This window comes from Thamnophis elegans, chromosome 14, assembly GCF_009769535.1.
Source record: "Thamnophis elegans isolate rThaEle1 chromosome 14, rThaEle1.pri, whole genome shotgun sequence".
In the NCBI taxonomy this organism is placed as follows: domain Eukaryota; kingdom Metazoa; phylum Chordata; class Lepidosauria; order Squamata; family Colubridae; genus Thamnophis; species Thamnophis elegans.
In genome coordinates, this window is record NC_045554.1 from 213838 (window position 1) to 234475 (window position 20638).

Genomic DNA, 20638 nt, shown 5'->3' on the forward strand with positions numbered 1-20638 from the left:
GCTGCTTTTGGCTGCCCACACATGCCCACCTGTGTAATCAGCCATCCCCAAAAACCCCAGGGAAAGTGGGGGGGGGGGATTAACTGGCCACTTGAGGCCATGACGTTTTAGGCCAGAGGAGCAAAAACTCTCCTGCCCCCACCCTCTTGCTCCACCAAGGGGCAGGGTAAGCACAAGCTCCCTCTGCTGGGCAAGACAGGCACTGCACGCAAAGCAAGGCAGGTGCTGGGGAGAGGATTCCAGCAGATGGGGAAGAAGGGCTGTGAGGCTCCTCCCTCTTCTGGGACAGGGTTGAAGCCCCTCCCACAAATTTCTTGCCTCCGTCCCCCAACTTTAGTCAAAGACTAAACAAGACGTATAAAAAACAAAGTACAAACTTTATTTTGTTTCTTTACAAAGGCACAAGCCTCATTTTTCCACTTTCTTAACAAAATATAATAGCATCTCAATGAACACAAAGACCCAAAACTTGTAAAAAAAAAGAACAAAAAAAAAACCCCCATATAAAAATATGAAAGAACAAAGGAACAGTTGTGGGTGGGGGGGGGGGGGAACCTACCAAAAGCAACCAGTACGAAAAAGGCCTGGCCAAGACCTCTCCCCAAATGGGGTGGGGGGGGGGGGAGACGGGGAGGCACAGAATGCAACGACAGCAACTGCCACGGGGCAGGACCCTCCTCCTGCGTGGACCCAGTCAGCCCACGGAACAACGGATTTTAAGTGCTTCCAAGAACAAAACCACCCAGAGGAAGGGGGGGGGGGTCCTGTGCTCTCTTCCCAGGCTCTGAACCAGCCCCCGAGAACGGAGGGGCCTCAGGGCTCTCCCCGCACCAAGAGGTGTGCCAGGAGGACCAGGGAGGCAGAGGCAACCCCGAGGCCTACCTCCACCAGCCTTCTCCCTGGAGCTTTGAGAAGGCCTCGGGGGTCCCTTCGTCCCTCCTAGGGCCAGGAGCAAGGCCGAAGAGGAGCAAGGCCCCCAGGGACCCCTCACACGGCCGGAGGCGCCAGAGAAAATCCATCCTTTGAGCCGGGAGGCGCCGACTGCCCAGCCGCGTCCTGGAAGAGCCTGGCCGCTCGCAGCTTGCTGACTCCCCCAGCTGCTTCAAACTGGAGAGCCCGATGTCCAGCTCATCCCCGTCCTAATGCTCTCACTTACAGTATTGGAAGGTCACAAAATAGACCCAAAGTTGCGGTATTTTGTAAAAATTTCAGCACATTTCCTGAAGTCCCCTGGCCCCCACCCTGCTCGCCCTCCCGCTGCCAGGCAGAGGTCAGGGCACCCCAGCCTTGCTGTGTTCCATGGAATCGTCGTCCTCTGCCTCCAGGTCAGAGGCCGTGTCCAAGTTCGCGGGGTCCAGGCTGGCCCGGGCAGGGGTCACAATGACTGCGCCCCGGCGCTGCTCTTCCTCCTCCAGCAGCTGTTTTTCCTGAGTCCCCTCGATGTGCTGGATTGCCTGGGGGAAGACGGCACGGTAAATGCCCGTGGGCTCTCTGACCGGCAGCCTTCCGCTGGCCCTTCCTGCCCGGGGACTGGCTACCTGCTGCTTGGGGAAAGCCCAGGAGCCTGTGGGTGGTGGACGTGCCTAGGCACCGCAGAGGCAGAGAGGACAGCGCCCGTTTTTCTACCCAGTTTGGAGGAACCCGTCAGGGGCAAATCGGAGTGCCAGGACCGGCCAGGAGGAGGCTGCAGATTCTGAACCAGACGGGCAAAGGCTTGGGATTTCCCCGGAGACCCTCCTCTCCTCCAAGGGGCTCAAGAGTAGCCAGGCCAGGAGGGGGGGTGCACCCAGGGGCGCTGTTCTCGGTGAGCGCAGCAGGGCTGCATAGTGAGGCTGGTAGCTTGGGGGGGGGGGGGATCTGCCAGGGCCTGTTCCATGCCCAGGGAGGGACCCACCTCCCAGCCTCTCTGAAGGAGGCCAAGCCCCCCCCCCTTTCTCCAGGTGAGGAACTGTTGCGTCCTGCTCTCACCTGAACGATTGTGTCCAGGTTCTGCCTGGATGTTGAAATAGTGTTGATCACTGAGGAGGGCCCCATGGTTACCACGGTGACATGGTGCGAAGGCGGAGGCGGTGCAGGCACAATCACCGTTGGGTGCTGGGTGGGTGCTGGGGGGCCATGAGCAGGCAGGAGCTGGTGAGAGAAGAGAAGGACACCTGGCACATGGAACAGTGGCTTCCTGTACCAGAAGGCCACCCTGGGCCACAGGCAGAGAAATGGAGAGGTGTTGTAATATAGTTCCTTGTCTAGGTGTGTGTCCCCCATGGCCCAGTTCATACCAGGGCATGCAGAGCCACGCTGAACCACACAGGAGAAAACAAACTCCTAGAACGCCATAACATCCTGATAGTGCATAACATAACATCCTGAGATGTGCCCTACCAATGACGTCCAGGATTTGACCATATATAGACTGAGCAGTAGATTAGAAATTGTACTTTTACAGGCTGTTTTTAACCACATGCTATTGCTCCTCCTGCCTTTGTCCTATCTCAATAAAAGGGGCTCTCAGACCCCCAAACTGGGTCGTCGCTCCATCCCGAGAAAGGTCGTGTCCTGTCTTTTCTCAACATTGGCCTCATGGGCGAACCACGGGAACGTTACAGAGAGGCAGCGGCCGAAAGGCCTTCGGACAACTCAGGCCCTGTCGTGCCCTGGTGGATCGGAGGACCTTCTCTTTCCAGCCTTTCTCCTCCACACCCAGCTGCAGAAGCCCTGAGCCACACCGGGAGCCACAAGGACGGAGCCCTTCCCAGGGCCACATAAACCTAGACGTCCCTGTGGATGGAGAGGGCCAGAAGCCTCCATAGATGCTTCTGAATCAACAAGGTGGGCGCCGTAGCCACCCTCGGCTCCTCAGTGAGGTCTGCTTTGGGGGACAGCCATCTTAGCTGGGTACCCGACTTTCTTTTCCTCACCCAAGATATGCCACCCTCCCCTGCGCATCTGCTGGGGACGGTCGGGCAGTGCTGCGGCTTCCTGTTGTCCATGGGCTGGAAATGGCACAACCCTGCTTGCCAAAGGCTGGGAGGGGGGCTGGCTGAGGCCATGCGCTCTCCCTGACAAAGGCCTGGTGCTCCAGTGCCTCTGGGTGCTGCGGCCTCACCTGTTCCTGCTGCTGGAGCTGCACTTGTTGGGCAATCACCTTCAGCTTCTCCGGGTACAAGTGGGCCTCCAAAGAGCGTACCTGTCGGCCGGGCAGAGAAAGACCCGGTCACCCTCCGCAACGGGCAAGGGAGGCTTTGCACGCAGCTGCTTGCCCCGGCCCCCTGGGGCATTCGTTCGCTGGTACCCTGCCCAGAAACCCTCCTGCGACCCGGCCTCCGGACCCGCACCTGCTCCTCCAGCATCATCCGGACCGAGCGTTCCTTGTCCAGTTGCTGCCGGAGTTCAATCATTTCCCGGCGCAGGTCGTCGGCCTTCTCGTCCTCCCAGATGTCTGGTGACCCAATGCCTTCGTCCTTGTCCTCTGCCCGCCGCCGCTTCGGGGAGGATCCGCTGAACTCCTGCCAAGAAGGCCCAGATTGAAGGGGGGGGGCACAGGGGCCACGGGGGAAAAGAGCGCCCCTCCCGGCCAAGATCTCCATGGTGCCCACCTGGATGAAGCGCTTGAGCTGCGCGTTCTGCTGCAGCAGCCGCGTCTTCTCCTGCTCCAGAGAAAAGATGTACTCCGCCGTCTGCTGGAGGATCGCTGCCTGACCAAAGAAGAGACAGGAAGCAGAGAACTCCAGAGGCTGCAGACCTGGCCCCCTCCCCCCCCCCAAAGGACAGCCAGGTCTCTCCTGAAGCCCTTCCCGTGCTCTGCTCCCCAAGGCCCCACGTATTGCCACGGCTTTCAGCAGCCGGCTGCACCCCATTGTTCCCCAGGGAGCAGCCCCCCCTTCCCCCCTGGGTCTCCCTTCCAGCTGCAGCATTCGACCTGCGGAGGCTCCTTGGCCCATCGCCGCTCCCTCCCCATCTTTTTCCCCTAAGCACGATGGCCCTCCAAGGCCCCCAGCCCTGGCGAGTGGGCCCCCAGCTGCCCTCAGGGTCTGTCAGGGACTTGCTTGACTCCCCTGCGGCTTTGCTGGCGGCCCCCAATCAGTGGGGAGCTCCTCACCTTGCTGAGCTTCTCGCCGTCCGTGTGCGGGATGAGCGTTTTCAGGGACTGGAACCCTGCATTGATGCTCTGCATGCGCCTGCGCTCGTTGCTGTTGGCGATCTCCCTGCGTATCCGTCGCTCCTGGTCCCTCTGCGTCTCCGGGGTCAGGGGGATGTTGGCCAGGCTGCAGCAGGGGAGCACAGGTTGAGGACGGGCCCTGTCACTTTGTTGTCATGGTGGGGCTTTCGAAGGGCCTCCACAAAGGGCTTCAGCGTTTCCCAACCCATTTCATGTCCTTGGCCCTTCCCAGGCCACGCTGGGCCCTCCTGTCCAGCTAACGGGCCTTCCCGGCTCCTCCAGGCAGCAGCGCAAGTCAATCGGCGTCTCCACCCGAGGAAGCAACCTCACCCACAGCCACCCAGGGAGGAAGGTGGGACCCGGGCGCCCTCCGCGCAGCAGTGGCCTTGGGCACGGCTACTCGGCCGTTGGGTGGCGTCGCCCGGGGCAGCCACGGACCGCCGGGGCACCTACCGCGCGGAAGAACCAGCGGGCACCGCGGGGCCCTAGCGGGGAAGGGCCGCCCCGCATGCCGGCGGAGTCGGGAGGGGCGGCCCCCGGCGAGCAAAAGCGGGGGAAAACCGCTCCCGGGAAGGCCCGGGTCGGGGCTCCTTCGGGGCGGGCAGGAGAGGCGCCCGCGGCCTCCCCGGCCCCGAGCAGCGCCCCACGTGGAGGCCGCCTTGCGGCCCAGCTGGCGGGGGTCGGAGGGCGGCCGCGCCGCCGCGCTCGTTCCGCCCGCACCGCCGAGCGGGCTGCTGCGCACAAAGAGCGGCTTCCCGGGCGGCACGTGCGGCGGCTGGCAGCCTTTGTGCGAGGCGGCGGCGGCGGCGGCGGCTTCTCCGGCCGAGCCCGGCACTACATGTCCCGGCAGCCCGCGGCGGCAAGGCCCGCCCCTTCGGAGGCTGCACAGTCACGGCCAGGCCCGGCCGCCGCGCTGCCAGTAAACACGCGGCGGGCGGGGAGAGACCCGGCGGGGCGCGCGGACTCGCGGGGGCCTGGGCGAAGAGGGGCCCGCCGCCGCCGCCCCCAGCCGCTCCCCCCGGGGCCGCCCGGGCCGGACCGCCGCTGGCCGCCGCGCTCCGGCAAACAGACCCACGTGCTCGGCCGCCGCCATCCCCGGTCCCCCCGCGCCCCACGGCGGCCCCGGCCCTCCCGCGCCCCACGGCGGCCGCGGCCCCGCCGCAGCCGCAGCCCCCCCGGCCGCCCGGCGCGCGCGCCCACCTGCAGAGCCCGCCGATGACCTCCTTCTCGGTCTTCCTGAAGTGCTGCAGCGGCGGCACCTTCTGCGCGGGCACCACGAAGTACTCCATGCCCGGCCGGGATCGGGGGTGACGGGCGCGGGGGGCGGGCGAGCACGCGTCCGCCGGTCCCGCGGTGCGTCTCCGGCTCTGGCCCTGCGCGTGTCTGCTCAAGGCGGGAAACAGCTGGGCGAGCGCAGCGCAGCTCTGCCTCCCTCCCGCCCGCTCGCCCGCCTCCCTCCCTCCCTCCGCCGGCGCCGCCTCCGCCAGCCACCGGCCCATGTAAACAAAGGGCGATTCGCCGCGGCTGCCGCGCCGCCCTCCCGCCCGCCGCCCTGAGCAGCAGTGCCGGCCGGCGGACCCGCGGAGGGAAGGCCCGGCCCGAGCAATGCGCTAACCGGACGCTCGGAACTCGCAGCGGGCGGTCCGGGGCTCCTGGCGGCCTGGGAGGGGCGAGGAACGGCCCCAGATGGGAGCCTGCGAGGGGCGCGTTGTGCCTGCCCCCCCCCCTCCTGCCTTTCCAAGGGCCGCGGACGGCAGGAGGAAGAGCCCGGCCTGTTCCCGCCAGGAGGGACTCGCCGCCCAGAGCAGCTGCCCGAGCGGGCACCGGCGAGAAACGCGGGGAAGCTTCCCGACTGACTTGGAAGCCTGCCTGGTTCAGCAGCTAAGGCGAGGGAGGGAGGCCGGGGCCTGCAGAGCCAGCCCAGCTGCCCCACTCGTGGAAGTCTTTGGGGGGCTCAGGAGGGATGGTGGGATTTGTAGTCCCACACAGCTGACTGGACGTGGGCCAGAGGTCTGCCTTGACTGGAACTTGCAACGGGCCAATTTATTCAAGCAAGCAGTTTAAGGGGTGGGCCAAGCCAAGCACTGCCCAGGGCCAGCCACTCAAGGCAAGGGCAGGAGAAGCCTGGCTACTCCCTACCTGCTTGGGAGTGGGGTGGCCCTTGATGTACCGGGCAATGCCTGCCCTGGGCCACCCTTCTTACTGAGGAATTACCTGGGCCTCTTCAGCCTGGCGGTCTTCTGCTCAGCCTTTCACTGGCACACACATCCCCCCATGAAGAAGTGACCAAAGGCCCCTTCTGGCCAGGCTCCCACAAAGCGCTCAGCCAATTAAGCTTCCTTCCAGCTGGAATGACCCAGCACCTCCATGAACATTTACACGGCCAGCTAAGCAAGGCGAACTATGCCAGTGCTGTGAGAAGCCCACCAACCCCCACCATTCTGACTGGTTTCATGCCATATGCTTCGTCCAATTGGTGAATGCAAAGCCCAAATGTCACCATTATGGCCAGCTGCAGTTTTAGTCTTCATGCCGGCCTGGGGAGGACACCTGGCACCTTTCAGCCAGCAGAAGAGCCTGGTCTTGGTCACTGGAAAAGCCGATGGGGGGGGGGAGTGGCTCTGGCCAGCACTGGTGCCTCTTCCTTTCTGAAGTGCTCGTCCAGGGAAGATACGGCAGGGAAGGGAAGGCCGGCTTAGGGGCATCTGGAGTATGCTTGGCTTCAATCTGAGCCCCTGGGCAACAGCAACAGCCTTGGATCCAGCCAGGGCAACACATGCTCAAGTGACCAGGGTAGTCCCGGCGGGCAGAGTCTGAACCCTTAGCCTTAGGACAGTTGCTGCAGTGGGGGTCACACTCTGCTAGCCAAGACCGAAGAACAGATGGATAGCATGCTTAGGATCGGCCCTGGCCTGCAAGAGGGGTTGGAGGGTCTCGGGAAGTCAAAGGGCAGCCCCTTCCTCGCCTTTGGCTGCAATTCCACATTTGCACGTTTACCCTCCCCAAGAGCGAAGGACGAGGCGCTTGGTCTTCCTTTCCACATTCTTGGCCTGATGGAAAGGGATCAGTGGTGGGCTGCCCATTTTTTCACCACCAGTTCAGGCAGGTGCAGAAGCATTTGGGTGGGTGGGCAGAGCCTCCCGCCCACGCTACTCCTGGTTTACCCGATCCAGGCCGAACTGGGAGCAACCCACCTCGGGAAGGGATGCCAGAACAGGACAAGCAGTGCCCCAGAGCTGCCCGGGGGGCTTGCTGGTAGCTGAGCTGAGCACACCCCTGGCCTGGCAATCATCCACACACGATGCAGCTCCTGGGCTCTTCACCTGACAACCTTCTCCAGTCGACAGCCTGAGCGCCTGAGTTTTTCTCCTAGCCGCTGCTCTCTCCTTTGAAAGCAGGTCTCGGTCTCTTTGCTTCGCTTCCTTTCCAAACCGGAGTGAAAGAACAGGCCAAAGACGCTCCGAATGCAACAACGGGGGTCAGGCGAGCCCACAGCTAAGGGCACCACGGCCAGGGACTGGCTGGGGTAGCCAGCAGTATAGAACCAAGTGCCCCAGAGCTGGGTCTATCATTTAGACGGGCCAGAAGTCAGCAGGGCTGCACCACAGCCAGAGGCGCTCCCCCTTGTGGCCAAGAGAATACAGCACAGCCATCTAGTTTTAGAATTTATTTGCTTTCTCCCATTTTAAATTGACCCGGATCCAAAGTTCTCTCTATGACGCACAGAAATCACAAACATAAAATACAAGGTGCCAGGAAGAGAGAGCAGAAAAAAACCAGAATCATCACAGGCACGTAAGAACAATTCCAGCAACAAAATGGAAAAGTGCAAAGGATTAAATTCTCTTCCTGAATTACTTGAGTGAGTAAGCCTTCCTCTTGAAGGTGCTGAAAAAGCTGGAGTCCTGTCCCTGCCCTTCTGGCACAGCTCAGCTGGGAAACGGGCCTTAAGATGAAATGCCACCTTTCAGCCTCCCAAAGCTGTTTGATCTGGGCTGATGGCAAAGCACCAGGTGTTGTTACCGCCCCCCCCCCCTGACCACCATCAATTTCCCCCCCCTCTTGCTTGGAATTAGCAGCTTGTGCTGGACAAAGACGGACCCAAACATAAGCACTGAAATAATTTCAGCGGGAGGCCATCAATTCCAACCCAGTTTCAGATTAATCAATTTCAGTTCTCCCCCACACGCGCCCTGAAACATGACCCAATTGTTAGGGGAGGTGCAGGGGACCACTCCGGGATGCTTTCCCCAAGCACTGCCCTCTAGTGCTGTTGACTGGATCAGGCCCCAAAGAGAGGCCGGGCACGATGAGCAGATGACTTTGTCCCTCCTGCCAAGCTGTTGTGAAGATCAGCTAATAGAACCTCACACCAGATTCTAAAGCTCTGTGGCAAAAAGGCCTTGAAACGAACGACTGGCGCATCGGGTGCCGCTTATTGGGCTGCCGTCCTGAGGGTGCGTGTCAGAGTGTGGAAAAGAAACCCACTGAAGAAGCCCCGTCTGCGGTGTTGGGGTTAGGCTTAGCAGTCCTCTGGTAGCGGGAGGGGTACATGACTCACCGTGAAGCCCCCAGCAGATGCTCCAAAATGTGGAGGGTCTCACAGGGACGCTTCCAAGGAATTTCTGGGCCTCCAGTTCCGCATAGGTGCCTAGTCTCTGAAGATGGGCACCAGGGGCAAGTGCTGTGGTGTGGCATTTGGAGAACTTCTCCATCTGGGCTACAGAGCAGCCGTAGTTCTTGGCACCGCTGCAGGCCAGGCCTCTCCCTGCCAAAGAGGAGGAAGGGCAGTGAGCTTCCCCCCAGCAGAGTCCTAGTGGCCAGCTGGCATCCCCTCCTTTGGCCAGGGACAACGGGTGCTGGAGGCATTGCGAGGAGCTTAGAGTCGGGCAGGAGGTCTGGCCGGGCGGGGATCTGAGCGCCTTCTGCTCTTGCAAGGACGGGCTGCCCACCGAGGGGCCCGACGGAAGGAGAGCAAAGGGAGGAAGCGGCTTTTGCTGAGCCGCATCTGGACGTTTTCTCCGGAAGAGGCCGCTTAGCGACCGGGAACCTCGGGATGCTCAGCCCGGACGCCAGCCAGGCACTGCCCGCCTTTCACGAAGCGGCCGAGCCCAAGGCCGGAGGAAGAAGGACGCCAAGGACGGCCTGCCCCGGAGAAGCTCGGGGAACTCCTTGCCGGCGTCGCGGCATCCCAAGGCCGGAGCGAACGGCCGCCCCGGGCGTCCCGCTCCGCTCGCCCAGACACCAGAAGCTCCGCCCGCCTCCCGCGCTTCCTATCTGGGCGGGCTGGCGCCTCCTCCGGCTCCGGCTCCTTCCGCTATGCCGTCTGCGCCAGGGAACCCCCGCCCCCGTCCGTCGGAGCCGGCCCTGCGTTGCTGGGCGGAGGGCCCCAAGCCAACCGCCCGATCAGGCGCGGGGAGGGCAGCGGGGTCCCTCCGCAGGAGGCGGCCGCAGGGGCCTTTGGGCAGGCCGTAGGGGCCCATCGCCAGGGACGGGGAGGCGTGGGGGAAACGCAAATCTCCGAGAGGCCCCGGCTGCCGACTGGACACGGCCCTTAGGAAACCGGCTAGGAGAGCGCCGAGCGAGGCCGCTGCTCCGGCCTTGGCCCTCTGGCCGGGGGAGCCTCGCCTATCCCGGCGTTCCCCCTCCCCCGGCGGAAGAGGCCGGCTGGCGCGCTGCCCCCTCCGCCCGCTCGGAAGGCGCGGGACGGCCGCTCCGCCCAGCCTGGTGCGGGAAGCCGAGCGCCCTTCCGTCCCTCCGCTGCCGGAGATCGTCAATCAAGACGAGGGGAAGGGGCCGCTCGCTCCCCCCGCCCCGCGCCCCTCCTCTCCAGCAGGCGCCGCCTCCATCCGCCCGAGACTCGCCCCCCGCGACCCAGAGCCGGGGGAGGGGAGCCAGAGAGATCCTCCCCTTCGCCGCCTCCGCCGCCGCCCTCGCTCGCTCGCTCGCTCGCGCGGCATCTTCGCTGCCCTCCCGCCCTCCCTCCCTGCCGAGGCGCAGATGTGGCGCTGCGGCCGTGCGCCCCATCGGTGCCGGTGGGGGTGGGCGAGGCGGCGTGGGGAGGCGCCCCCCGGAGGTCTCTCGCACAGGTGAAAGCCTGCCAGGACCCCCAAAGAGGGCAGCCCCAGCGCCGCTCCCCAGCCTCTCCGCCCGCTCGCCTAGCCACCGGGGGCGCGCACAAAGCTGCGCCGAGACGCCTCCCTGCCTTCCGCCACCGGCCAGCGCCAAGGTAAGGCGACGGGTGCGCAGGCGGCCGGTCAGGGAGGGAGGGACGGGGGGAGGGAGGGGGCGCGCGGCGGATCGGACCCATAAGACCCCCAGATGGGGAAGCCGCCGCCTCTGCAAAACACGCCTGCCCTTTGCTGGGAGCCATTATCCCCCCGGCCGCTGCCCGCCGCCCCTTCTCTGGCTGCCTGGCTTGCTTTCCGCAATGGGAACCTCAGCGTCCGGGTTGAGCGCACGACGCCCCCGCCCCGCGCCTTGCCTGGAAGTTTGGCACCTGGGGCTGTTCGCGAGAGGGCAGCGGAGGCTACCCGGAGCACCATAGGAGGGCTGCGGCCCCCTCCCGGGCCAGCCTAAGGGGGAAGAAGGGAGGAGAAACCGCAGGGCCGGGGACCCCGGGGTAGCCCTTCTTGGAAGGTCCTTTGGGACGGCACTGGGGACCCCCTTCCTGCTCTGCTCAAGCTGCCACGGGCTTCCAGCTGAAAGGGGGTTTCCAGGGCAGAAGCTGTTGGGGGCGGCATCTTCTGGCAAGAAGGATTGAGGCCTGCAGCCCAATGCAGCCTGTCATTGTGGGGGGTCTGAAGAAGAGGGGGGGGTCTGTGGTTTGTTGGGGAGCCAGGGAGGGCAGGAATGTCCTTGCAAGACCTCCCTGCTGAGAGCCACCCAAGCATGGCAGAGCAGCAGCAGCAGAGCCCCAGCAGAGAGCAGGGAAACCTGGATGTGGCCACTGCACTCTGTGCCCCCCCCCCCAAACCCCTTTGGGAATGGGGAGGAGTTGTAGCCCAGAATGGAAGGTGCCAGGGACAGCCGTTGCCCACCCTATGGGCACTCTGGCTAGAAGGCCAGGCGGCTTCCCCAGAGTGGGAGGTGGGCTTGACCTTGCCTCTCCTTCCCCTTCTAGTCAATGCTCTTCCAGCTTCACCTGAGCAGGGAGCTACAGAGTTGACCCCCCCTCCCCAATCCCTCACCCTTCCCAGCCTGATTGAGTGTCTTCCATAGCACTGGCATTTTCTGCCATTTTCTGGGAAAGATTCTGTGCATGGAGACCTGTGCTTCAGCCTGGCCTCCCTCCCTTTCCTTGGCAATGGACTTCCCCACTCAGCCAGGGCTGACCTCTTACCCACTGTCTGTGGTTGAATGGGCCCTGCAGCCAGGAGGGGCATCTTGGAGGGCAGGAGGGGGAGCAGGGGTGCCCTCAGTGGAGCCAGTGTGGCTGAGATATGGGCAGGGAAACCTGGGGGCCCTGAGAAACCCCCCCCCCTTTCTCATCATGCTGGAGACTCCCAATGGCTGAAACTGGTAGGATTCGATTGCTTCCCCAGCCCTTGATCGATTGTCTTCCTGCCTTCCAGGCTTTGGAGTGGGGCGGCTCTGGGTGATTCTCAGGATCTGACTCTCGGCTGCATTTCTCTAAAGCTATTTAAGGGGCTAGCCGTGGGCGTAAGTGGGGCATTGGCCAGTGCAGGATCGGCCTTCTTGCCTGTTGCGAAGAGGCTGCAGGTCCATGTGTCCAGCTGCCTCTGATTTCCAGAAGGGGCAGGAGGGAGAAAAAGGCTTCCAGCCATCACGCCAGGCTGCCAAGCACCCCCCCCCCCACAAGCAGAGTCCTCCCAGGGCTGCCCCTCACTAAACGGCCTGGGGCATGCTGGTCTCCTTCCCGCTTTACCCCTGCCCCCCCCAGCTGAATTTGCATTAGAGCAGACCTCCTGGGGCCTGGCAGCTGCCTAGGTGAAGTGATCACCCAGGGCGCCATTGGCTGTCTTGCATCCAAGGAGGCAGGGCTGATGCTCGGGTGGGGGTGAGGGCAGGACATACCGAGGTGAGATAGGTAGGAAAGGGAGGTCAGCTGGCCACCAAGCAGAGGGGGGCTGCCAATGGATGGATCCCTTCCCCACCCAGGCACTGTACAGAGCTTTCTGGGGGGCTTGAGGCAAAGTCGCCCCAAATCCCACCTGTGCCTTCCCCAAGTGTGGTGCTTTCCCAACCTTTCCACCCTGGGGAGGTTTCAGCCAGCTCCGTGGGGTGAACTTGGGCCTCTGCATGTCTGAGAAGATGGGGCTGTGCTGGGCAGATGGGGGGGGGCTGCCAGTTGCCCAGTTTAGAGCAGGCGGGGCCCCAGTCGAGAAGGTCTGGAGCCGAGTGGGAGGAAAGCGACTCCCAGGTGGGCCAGCTGGACAGAGCCTCCTCCTCTGATGCGTGGAGGGACTTCCAGACACTCCCAGCCAGAAGGCCCCAGCAGTGCCCCCCTCCCCATCCTTACTAGGTGGGCTTTGGGTATCGAGTTCAACTAGCAAGGGCTGTGGGTTCAGGCTGATCTGGATTCCCAGGAGGGCAGTTTTAGTCGTGTTTCGTGGAGGGGAAGAACAGGGAACGAGATGGATGTGGCTGCAGCTCCATCTCTCTAACTGAAGTTGAGGAGGATTAGCGGCTTGTGGTTCTGTTAAACCGTGTGGCTACTTCTCCATGTGGCCCCTGAGCGTGGAGCCCCTCAGCAAAGAAGGAAAATGGGGAATTTGGCTGGGGACTCCCCCCACCCCCCTCCCGGCTGGCCAGCTGGCCGCTGAAAGCCAGGCAGAGGCACCAGCTGCTGATTTTAAACTGCCTCCCTCAGCAGAGAGGTGGCTGAGTAGGCGGCCTTCTTCGAGTGGTGTGGTCCGTGTCAGGCCACAGCTCTCCCCCCGCCAGGGGTGCCGTCCTGGACAATGGGAGTGCCTGGAAGAACCCTCCGGGGTGCCAGTCCTGGAAGACGGGCGCCCGAGAGAGCTGCCTCTGTGTTCTTGGCCGCTTCCTGACCACATCCAGCCCTTGCCTGGCTGTCGTTGATATGAGTCAGTACAGGAGGGAAGTGGTGAGGTGGGTCTGCCAGGGATGGAGCAGGGAGCTGCGGCCAGGCATGGAGTAGGTGGGGGCCGCTCTGGCCCGAATGCCCAGCCGTCCAGCCTCCCCCTGAAGCCTCCGAGTCTTAAGGAAAGAGCTGGGGAGGGTCTTGCCAGCAGGACAGCTTCTGTCCGTCTGCCGCTCCTCCTTGTCCTCCCCCCCCGCCCCGTCAGCCGTCACTGGAGGGGGCTTAGGTGCCTCTGCACATCTGTGGAGGGAGGCCTGCCGGCCCCTCCTGCCAGTGGCTCCCTCGGTCGACTTCCTCTGGATTCTGGGAAGGCTTGTTCCCAGGAATGTTCTGCTCTGGGGCCAGTTTGGTTTGGCAGCTGCTGCTGCTGCTTCGCAGGGCGGGGAGCTGCTTCCCATCCAGTGTCCCACCCAGCCCAGCTCCTGGGAGCAGCTCAGGAATCCAGTGAGAGGCCACTGGAATATGGCGGGGTGGGGGTGGGGAGGGCAGACTTCATGGAGGCAGAGGGCTGCTCTGCACAGCAGGGGCAGCAGCTCCTCCCTTGGCACTCCAGGCTCCCTGCCTGGGAAACGGTGCCTCCCCCAGACTCTCTGTGCCCTGGGCATCCTGGAGCATCCTGGGGCCCTGACCACCAATGCTTGTTGCCTGGCCCTCTGGAGGCCCCTGGCCATGGGCTTGGCTAATAGTGCCGGCCGGAGGCTCTTCTGCCAGGAGGCTCTGGCACTGGAGAACGACAGGCCTCTGGGGTAGGCTGGACTCTGCTCAGGCATTCCTCCTGCAGGAGGGCAAAGGCTGGGGGAAAGGGAATGGTGCATGGTGAGCACCCGAACAGGCAGAGCAGGTGGGCAAGGGTCCCCCTGAACTACGCCTGCCCTGTTGTGGGCTGCATCCTGAAAGGGGAGGGGATCCTAGGGGATGCCGTCTGATCTTTCCCAGTGGCGTCCTTGTGTGTGCGGCCTTTGTCTCTCCTCTGGGTGCACTCACTCACGGGTCCTGACGGCTGTACCGTAGCAGGTAGGCCCTCCAGCCCCCTCTGCGCCAGATGCACGCTGTGTCAGGGCAGGGGCTGGGTGAAGCCAGGGCTTCCTCCGGGAGAGGCCCACACTGAGGCCTGGCACCTGCATTCTCCCCTCCAGCTGCTGTGCGCCCAGGCAGGCTGCACCTCCTTCCTCCCCGCCCTCCCCCCTCCGCCCAGGCACAGGAAGAGGGGGGGGGCTCCGGGCCAGAAGCGCCCCCCCCACTGGGCCTCAGCCTGCGCCGGGGGGGGGGGGGCGGGGGCGTTGCGGGGATCTTTGCCCCCCTCTCAAAGGCGCTTCGGAGCCCCTCCCCCGCCTCTGCATTGCAGACTCGGCGCTGGCCTCGCCGAGGTGCTTCTCCCTCTGGCTGCCCGCCCCCCCCCCACTTCCAGGGAGGGGCCTGCGCATTCCAGCATGTCTGAGCCGCAGCCCGGCCGGGCCCAGCGCCAAGGCCGGCGGGGAGGGCGAGCAGGAGCCGGCCTGCGCCATCCGGGTCGGGTGAGTTCGCAGGTGCCGCCCAGAGCCGGGCGGGGGGCGCGGCATGCCAGGCACCCGGAGAGGGCGCGGCGGGGGCCCCCACTGCCCGCCGGCGCCCGGGCCGAGGAGGGAAGCGCCCGCCGCCCCTTCCTGCGCCCGGGGAGGGGGGCGGTTGGGCGGCCTCCGGCGGAACCGACTCCAAGGGGCGCCGGCGGCAGCAGAGCCCCGGCTGCGCCCTCGGAGCACGGGAAGTGTCAGAAGCCGCGTTCCTGGCGGGGCCGGAGGCTGGCGGCCCTTGGCGCGCTCAGCGGGACCGGCCTGGCGAGGGGGAGGAAGGAGGAGACACGTGTCAGCAATCGGCCCGCTTGGCTCGCCGGGAGGGCGCGGAGGCTGCGCCGTCTTGGGTCCACGGCGCCGCTTCAGGCAGCCGAGCTGCGGGGAGGGGGCCGCATCGGAAGGGGGGGCGCTGGCTGTGCATGGGCGGCAGCAGCGGTCCTCGGGAGCCCAGCAGCCTTTTGCCCTTGGCGCCCCCCCCCCAAAGCCCTCCCTCCTGAAGGGGGCGCTGGGGTTTCTTAGGCCCCTTGAAAGCGGCTTTAGCGAGTCTCGGCGCTCCATCGCAAAGCCCCAGGTTGTGCCCGGCTGCCCTCCGCCCCCTGGCTGCCTTCTGCCTAGAGGGGGAGGGGGGTTCCGGGGGGCCTCGCTGCTGCCTTTTCCCCAGGAAGCCCCTCCCCCCATTTGCAGCTCCACCGCCTGCAGGCAAGGAGGAGGCGCAGCTGTTTGCAATTGGAAGACCTTCCTGTGGGGGAGGGGGCGCTGGCACCCAGAAAGTGAAAGCCCGAAGCCAGGCAGGGGAGCTGGACGGCCAACTGCCCCCCCCCCCACTGTGCCCCAAATATTCAGGGGGCCTTGGTTAGTGAAGCGGGAGGAGGGCAGAGAGCAACCAGCTGGGTTCCCCACCTGCTTGGCACCCTTCTCTGCAGAGGGGAGGCGGCTGCCCAGGCCAGCCTCCTCCTGCACCCATAGAAGTAGTAAGCATTGGGGTGGGGGGGGGGCGAACCCCCTGCTGGATTCCCTGTGGAGCAGCTTTGGGACAGGTAGAGCCAGAGGGTCTGTTGGGGGGGGGGGGTGGCTGGCAGACCTGGCCTGGTGGGAGCAAATGGGGCATCCCTGCCTTTCCAAATACCCTGCAGGGTGACAGAAGACCCCCCTGAGTGAGTCCAGCCCAGCTGACCAGAGCAGTCTGCTCCCTCGCTGCTGGCCCCCCATGCATTCCTTGGACGAGCCCCTGGACCTCAAGCTGACCGTCTCCAAGCTGCCGGCTGGGCGAGAGAAGCGAGACTGGGCCCTGGGCGGCAGCACCAAGGGCCGTGCTCTGTGCCAGATCTCAGAGGACGAGGGCTACCTGGGAGCGGGCCCAGGCTCCCCTCCTTCTCCTCCGGAGGGTGAGTAGCAGGCAGGGAAGCGGGGTGGGGGGGCTGCTCCCTTGCTGGTGGGAAAAGGGTGCCCCACTTGCTGATCCTGATCCGTCTTCTGCCCCCTCCAGGCCTCCAGCCACATCCCCAATGCCAAGACAAGAGAGACCATCGGTTCTCCTCGCCTCCCACCGCTGATCTGAGCCTCTCCCCTTCTCCACCAGGCCGGGACAGCCCTCCCAGCGGCAACACCTCCGCCTCCCCAGACAGGCAGAGCAGCGGGGGGCTGGTGAACTGTGCCAGCTTGCGCGTAAGTGTCGGGATGGGGGGGGGATGGGTGTGCCAACTCTGCCGCACATCCCGAGGGGGGCTTACAAGCCCACGTCTGTGTCGGAGCTTTCCTGAATCTCCCCCAAGGCTGGGGATGAAGCACGGCAACCTCCCCACCACCAGGCTCTGCGCGGTGGAAGTTCCCGCCCCCCCCTTCCCCTGGTGGCTTTGGAGGGGGTGCCGGGCCTAATGACACTCCTGAGCAAGATTGGGGGGGGGGGAGCAGAGGGACTCCCCCTGCCCTGGCCACACCCAGCAGCTTTCCTGAGCAGCTGCCTCCAGCTCTCCCAGAAGAGCCCGGCGTCCTCCGCTGCTGCCAGGCCTGGGAGACGGGATGGACTGCCAACTGCGCCCCCCCCTGCCCCTTCCAGGACCTGCAGTCCCTGCGCTACCTTGAGAGTCTCCGCAGCTCCTTCCAGTTCTTCCTGCCTCTGAACCCAGGAGGGTCCCTGCACCTGCCAGCCCCCCCTTTCCTGGCGCCCCACAAGGAGAAGCGGCTCTCTCTGGACCCGGCTGGGCAGAAGCAGCTGGTGTGCCGTTGGTCGAAGGTGAGCAGTGCCTCCTTCCAAAACCGCCTCTGCCAAGCCGGGGGGGGGGGGTCTGTGCTCTTCTCCCGTCACCCCAGGCCTCGCTCTCCCCCCCCCCCCCCACAGTGCAACCAGCTGTTTGAGCTCCTGCAAGACCTCGTGGACCACGTCAACGACTTCCACGTGAAGCCAGAGAAGGATGCTGGCTATCGTTGCCACTGGGAGGGTTGTGCCCGCCACGGCCGGGGCTTCAACGCCAGGTAATTGTTCCCCTGCTGTTGGGAAGGTGTGGGGCCTCCCTTGGGATGACGCCACGGCTCAGCAATGCTCCAAGGGGATCCACACGGCCATCACGTTGGCCTCCCGGCGTCTGCCTAAATCCCTCCTGTCAGCCGACTCTCTGCCACCCGGGATCTTTGGAGGCTGCATTGGGCCAGCAGGCACTCCCGGCTGTTGAAGTGCCGGGGCGGAAAGGTGCCAGACCCCCCCCTGCCCCCCATTGCGAGCGGCTTTTGCTCTGCAGGTACAAGATGCTGATCCACATCCGCACCCACACCAATGAGAAGCCCCACCGCTGCCCCACCTGCAACAAGAGCTTCTCCCGGCTAGAAAACCTGAAGATCCACAACCGCTCCCACACAGGTGAGTCCCACGAGGACGGCTTTTCTCCAGACCGTCCTGAGCCTCTGGATGGGCCCTCCCACAAGTGCCGGGATCCAACCGGCCCCAGACGGCGGCTGCAGAGGCCAGTGGGATGAACGGGTGGCCGGGGCCCTCCCTTGACCCCCTTCCCTGGGACAGCCCTGCTCCTCTTCTTCTTCCCTGCAGGGGAGAAGCCCTACCTCTGTCCCTACGAAGGCTGCAGCAAGCGCTACTCCAACTCCAGCGACCGCTTCAAGCACACCCGCACCCACTACGTGGACAAGCCCTACCACTGCAAGATGCCCGGCTGCCACAAGCGCTACACCGACCCCAGCTCCCTCCGTAAGCACATCAAGGCCCACGGGCACTTCATCACCCGCGAGCAGCAGGAGCTGCTGAAGCTGCAGCCCCCCACCAAGGCAGCCCCACTCATGGCCAACGGACCCTACCTTGGCGGGGCACAGATCATTGTGCCTAACCCGGCCGCCCTCTTTGGCAGCCATGGCCTGCCCCTCCCTCTCCCCCAGGCCCCCCTGGATCTCAGCACCTTAGCCTGCGGCGGGCTGGGCACGGCCGCCATCGCGGGCCTGCCCAGCCCCACGCTTGCCCCTTTGAACTTGGCCAAGAACCCCCTGCTGGCCTCCCCTTTCTCAGTGGGCAGCCTGGGGCTGCCAGTGGTGTCCTTGCTGGCTGGCACCTCTGCCAAGGCAGCTGTCGAGCGAGGGCAGGAGAGCGGGGGCCGGCCCTTCAAAGGCGACATTGGTGGCGGCAGCCGATGCAAGGAGACCAGTGAGAGGGTGAAACTGGCCAGGCTGCAGGCAACCACCGACGGCCTCTCTCTGCTCCCCGGGGGCGTCCTAGACCTGTCCACTGGCATGAACTCAGGGGCAACCGCTGAAACTCTGCCACCAGGCTGGATGGTAATCCCGGCTGGGTCCGTTTTGCTGAAGGAAGCTGTGGTGAGCTAAGTAGGGAAGAGCAAGGAGGAGGATTGGAAGGGGACCTTCCGGCATTCAATCAGAGGGAGCGATACAAGACTCCTTGTGGGGAAGACCTGCTGAGCTGCTCCTGGGAATCAAGGAAGCTCCCCCCCCTCCTTCGTTTCTCCACGTGGCAACTGGGGCTTTTCACGAGGGGGGGGGGAGGCATCTGTGCAAAGCAATAAGCAGCTTCCCAGGGTAGCAGCCAGGAATTCTGCCCTCCCCTCTCCCTGTCCTGCTGACCCAGGAGCACCGCTGGTTGGTTCATCCCCAGCAAGACCTCCCCGCCCCAGCCCCCTTTTCTCAGCCCTGCTCCAGCTCAAGACAGACTGGGGGGGGGGGGCGCACTGGAAGGACTCTCTGCCAAAAGCTGCCCCCTCTTCCTTTGGCTCCTTTGGCGGTGGAGGCAGCAGCAGCCACACCGCAGGCCTCGCTGTGTCCGGCTTGCTCCTCTCTGACCTTGGGGCGCTTCCCGTCCCCCCTTTTTTCTTTGGAGCCCAGCAGCAGCAGCACCACCACCAGAGGCCTTTTCCTCCCCCCTTTGGCTGCTGTTCAGAAGCCAATCCTGGAAGAGCTTCTCTCGGCCGCCCCCCTCCTCTCCTGCCCGGTGCTTCTGCTTGGTTCAGGCCTCTGACAAGGCGCACCGTGGCGTGTGCTGCTGACGAGACACGGAGGGGTTGAACCATTGAGCCATTCCCTCCATGAGCAGTTCCTTATACTAAAGCTGTGCAGCAGCCTTGCAGAGGCAGTGGGGATGGGAAGGTGGCGAAGCATCCCTGGATGAACCCTGCGCTGGGTCCTGGGCTGTCCTGTAACCTTTGCAAGAGCCACTTCTCTTCATGGGGGGGGGGGGGGGGGATTCCCTCCCTTGCTTTTAGGAAAGCAGAGCACTGGAAGAGCTGGCGCCTTTCACGCAGATCCGAGATGACCTGCAGGAAGCCATGCGCTTGTCACGAGTGGCCAGGAGATAGCCGGGACTTCGGGATGGGTGGGAAAAACACGGCCCATTTCCCGCACCGTAAGATGCAGGCCCTGCCACCGGCTGTACCAGCTTCAGGAGCCCAGCAGAGAAGCAGCATTTGCTCTGCACTTCCCCTCCCCACCGCACGGCTCCTCCCGCAGCTGCCCAGATCACCTCTTGACTGCCCTCCTTGTATTGGTGGGTCACTCTGTTTCCAACCGCCTTTCCTAGACAAGGGCATCTCTGGGTATCCCCCTATGTACTCTCCCCCCCAACCCTCCTCTCAAGGGACGACCTGCGTTGCGCAGCCCCTGCAGACAATTCCTGGCAGACCTTCAGCGGCCCACACGGTGCTAAGGATCCAGAACCACCCAGGCAGGGGAGCTGGACTCCCAAGCACACGCATGCCTGCTCTGGGGCTCCCTCTCACACAGCACCCCCTGGGCAAACTCGCCCTGGAGCTGATGCACGCAGGCTGCCAGTGTCCCCCCCCCCCCCCGTTTCTAAGTGCCTTTTGATTGTAGGTCACGTTGGGGGTGATGCCCTCCTCTTGCCTCTCTTACGTTAGTATAGTTTTAAGACAGAAAAAGATAAGCTATAACTGGGCCCTCCAGAAGAGAGGGTGATTACGACAAGAACAATAAAGTACGCGAAAAAGCTCGCTACGTGCTGGTGATCTCTGCGGTCAGTCTGTGCGCGTCGTGTCTGGGGGTGGGAAGGGAGGCGTTCGGAGAAAAGATGGCTCCAGCTACTCTCCTGCCCAGACAAGCCAGGATGCCACAGCAAAACCTATCCACACTCTGCCTTGGTGCCCTGTGTGGCCCCCGGCAGCAGAGCTGGCCTTGGACAGTCAGACTAAGGTCCCGCAAGCCGTGGGCCAGGTGCCCGGCCTATCTGGGCGTACACTGGCCGTCTGGCTTGGACAGCCCACCATAGGAGTCTCTCCCAGCCTTAACTGAAATGCCACGAGGGACCTTCTGCACGGAGGCCGGCAGGCTGCCTGGCTTCTCGCCGCAAGAAGGGCAAGCACGTTTTTTCTTCTGGGCCCGAGGGAGCAGCTGCGAAGCCAT

The 20638-nt window shown here is 64.2% G+C and overlaps 2 protein-coding genes across 4 annotated transcripts; one reads left to right on the forward strand and one right to left on the reverse strand.

Annotated features, from left to right (window-relative positions):
- Positions 1 to 356: 356 nt before the first annotated feature.
- On the reverse strand, positions 357 to 9040 carry TFAP4 (transcription factor AP-4). Of its 2 annotated transcripts, none has more exons than XM_032230302.1 (7): positions 8718 to 9040; positions 4097 to 4262; positions 3594 to 3692; positions 3333 to 3503; positions 3104 to 3184; positions 1969 to 2130; positions 357 to 1454 (listed from the first exon to the last, which is right to left on the reverse strand). In XM_032230302.1, the coding sequence occupies exons 1-7, from the start codon at positions 9023 to 9025 to the stop codon at positions 1272 to 1274; spliced, it is 1170 nt and encodes a 389-aa protein (XP_032086193.1). In that variant the 5' UTR covers positions 9026 to 9040; the 3' UTR covers positions 357 to 1271. The 2 variants fall into 2 exon arrangements, with proteins under 2 accessions (XP_032086193.1, XP_032086194.1); XM_032230303.1 differs by lacking the exon at positions 8718 to 9040 and adding an exon at positions 5357 to 8171.
- Positions 9041 to 10104: 1064 nt separating this feature from the next.
- On the forward strand, positions 10105 to 20233 carry GLIS2 (GLIS family zinc finger 2). Of its 2 annotated transcripts, none has more exons than XM_032230298.1 (7): positions 10105 to 10385; positions 15907 to 16158; positions 16353 to 16438; positions 16830 to 17006; positions 17112 to 17245; positions 17509 to 17627; positions 17814 to 20233. In XM_032230298.1, exons 2-7 carry the CDS (start codon positions 15981 to 15983, stop codon positions 18593 to 18595), a joined length of 1476 nt encoding a protein of 491 aa, XP_032086189.1. In that variant the 5' UTR covers positions 10105 to 10385; positions 15907 to 15980; the 3' UTR covers positions 18596 to 20233. The 2 variants fall into 2 exon arrangements, with proteins under 2 accessions (XP_032086189.1, XP_032086188.1); XM_032230297.1 differs by having other exon boundaries at positions 10106 to 10385; positions 16260 to 16438.
- The last annotated feature ends 405 nt before the right edge of the window (positions 20234 to 20638 follow it).

Bases quoted from the DNA above. Each gene is read 5' to 3' on its own strand.
- GLIS2 (XM_032230297.1), top strand. From the start codon at position 15,981: ATGCATTCCTTGGACGAGCCCCTGGACCTCAAGCTGACCGTCTCCAAG. The intron at 16,159-16,259 runs GTGAGTAGCAGG...TGCCCCCTCCAG, and splicing joins CCCTCCTTCTCCTCCGGAGG to GCCTCCAGCCACATCCCCAA. The intron at 17,007-17,111 runs GTGAGCAGTGCC...CCCCCCCCACAG, and splicing joins TGGTGTGCCGTTGGTCGAAG to TGCAACCAGCTGTTTGAGCT.
- TFAP4 (XM_032230302.1), bottom strand. From the start codon at position 9,025: ATGCCTCCAGCACCCGTTGTCCCTGGCCAAAGGAGGGGATGCCAGCTG. The intron at 3,693-4,096 runs GTGAGGAGCTCC...TTCTTTGGTCAG, and splicing joins ACGGCGAGAAGCTCAGCAAG to GCAGCGATCCTCCAGCAGAC. The intron at 3,185-3,332 runs GTGCGGGTCCGG...CCCGGCCGACAG, and splicing joins GGATGATGCTGGAGGAGCAG to GTACGCTCTTTGGAGGCCCA.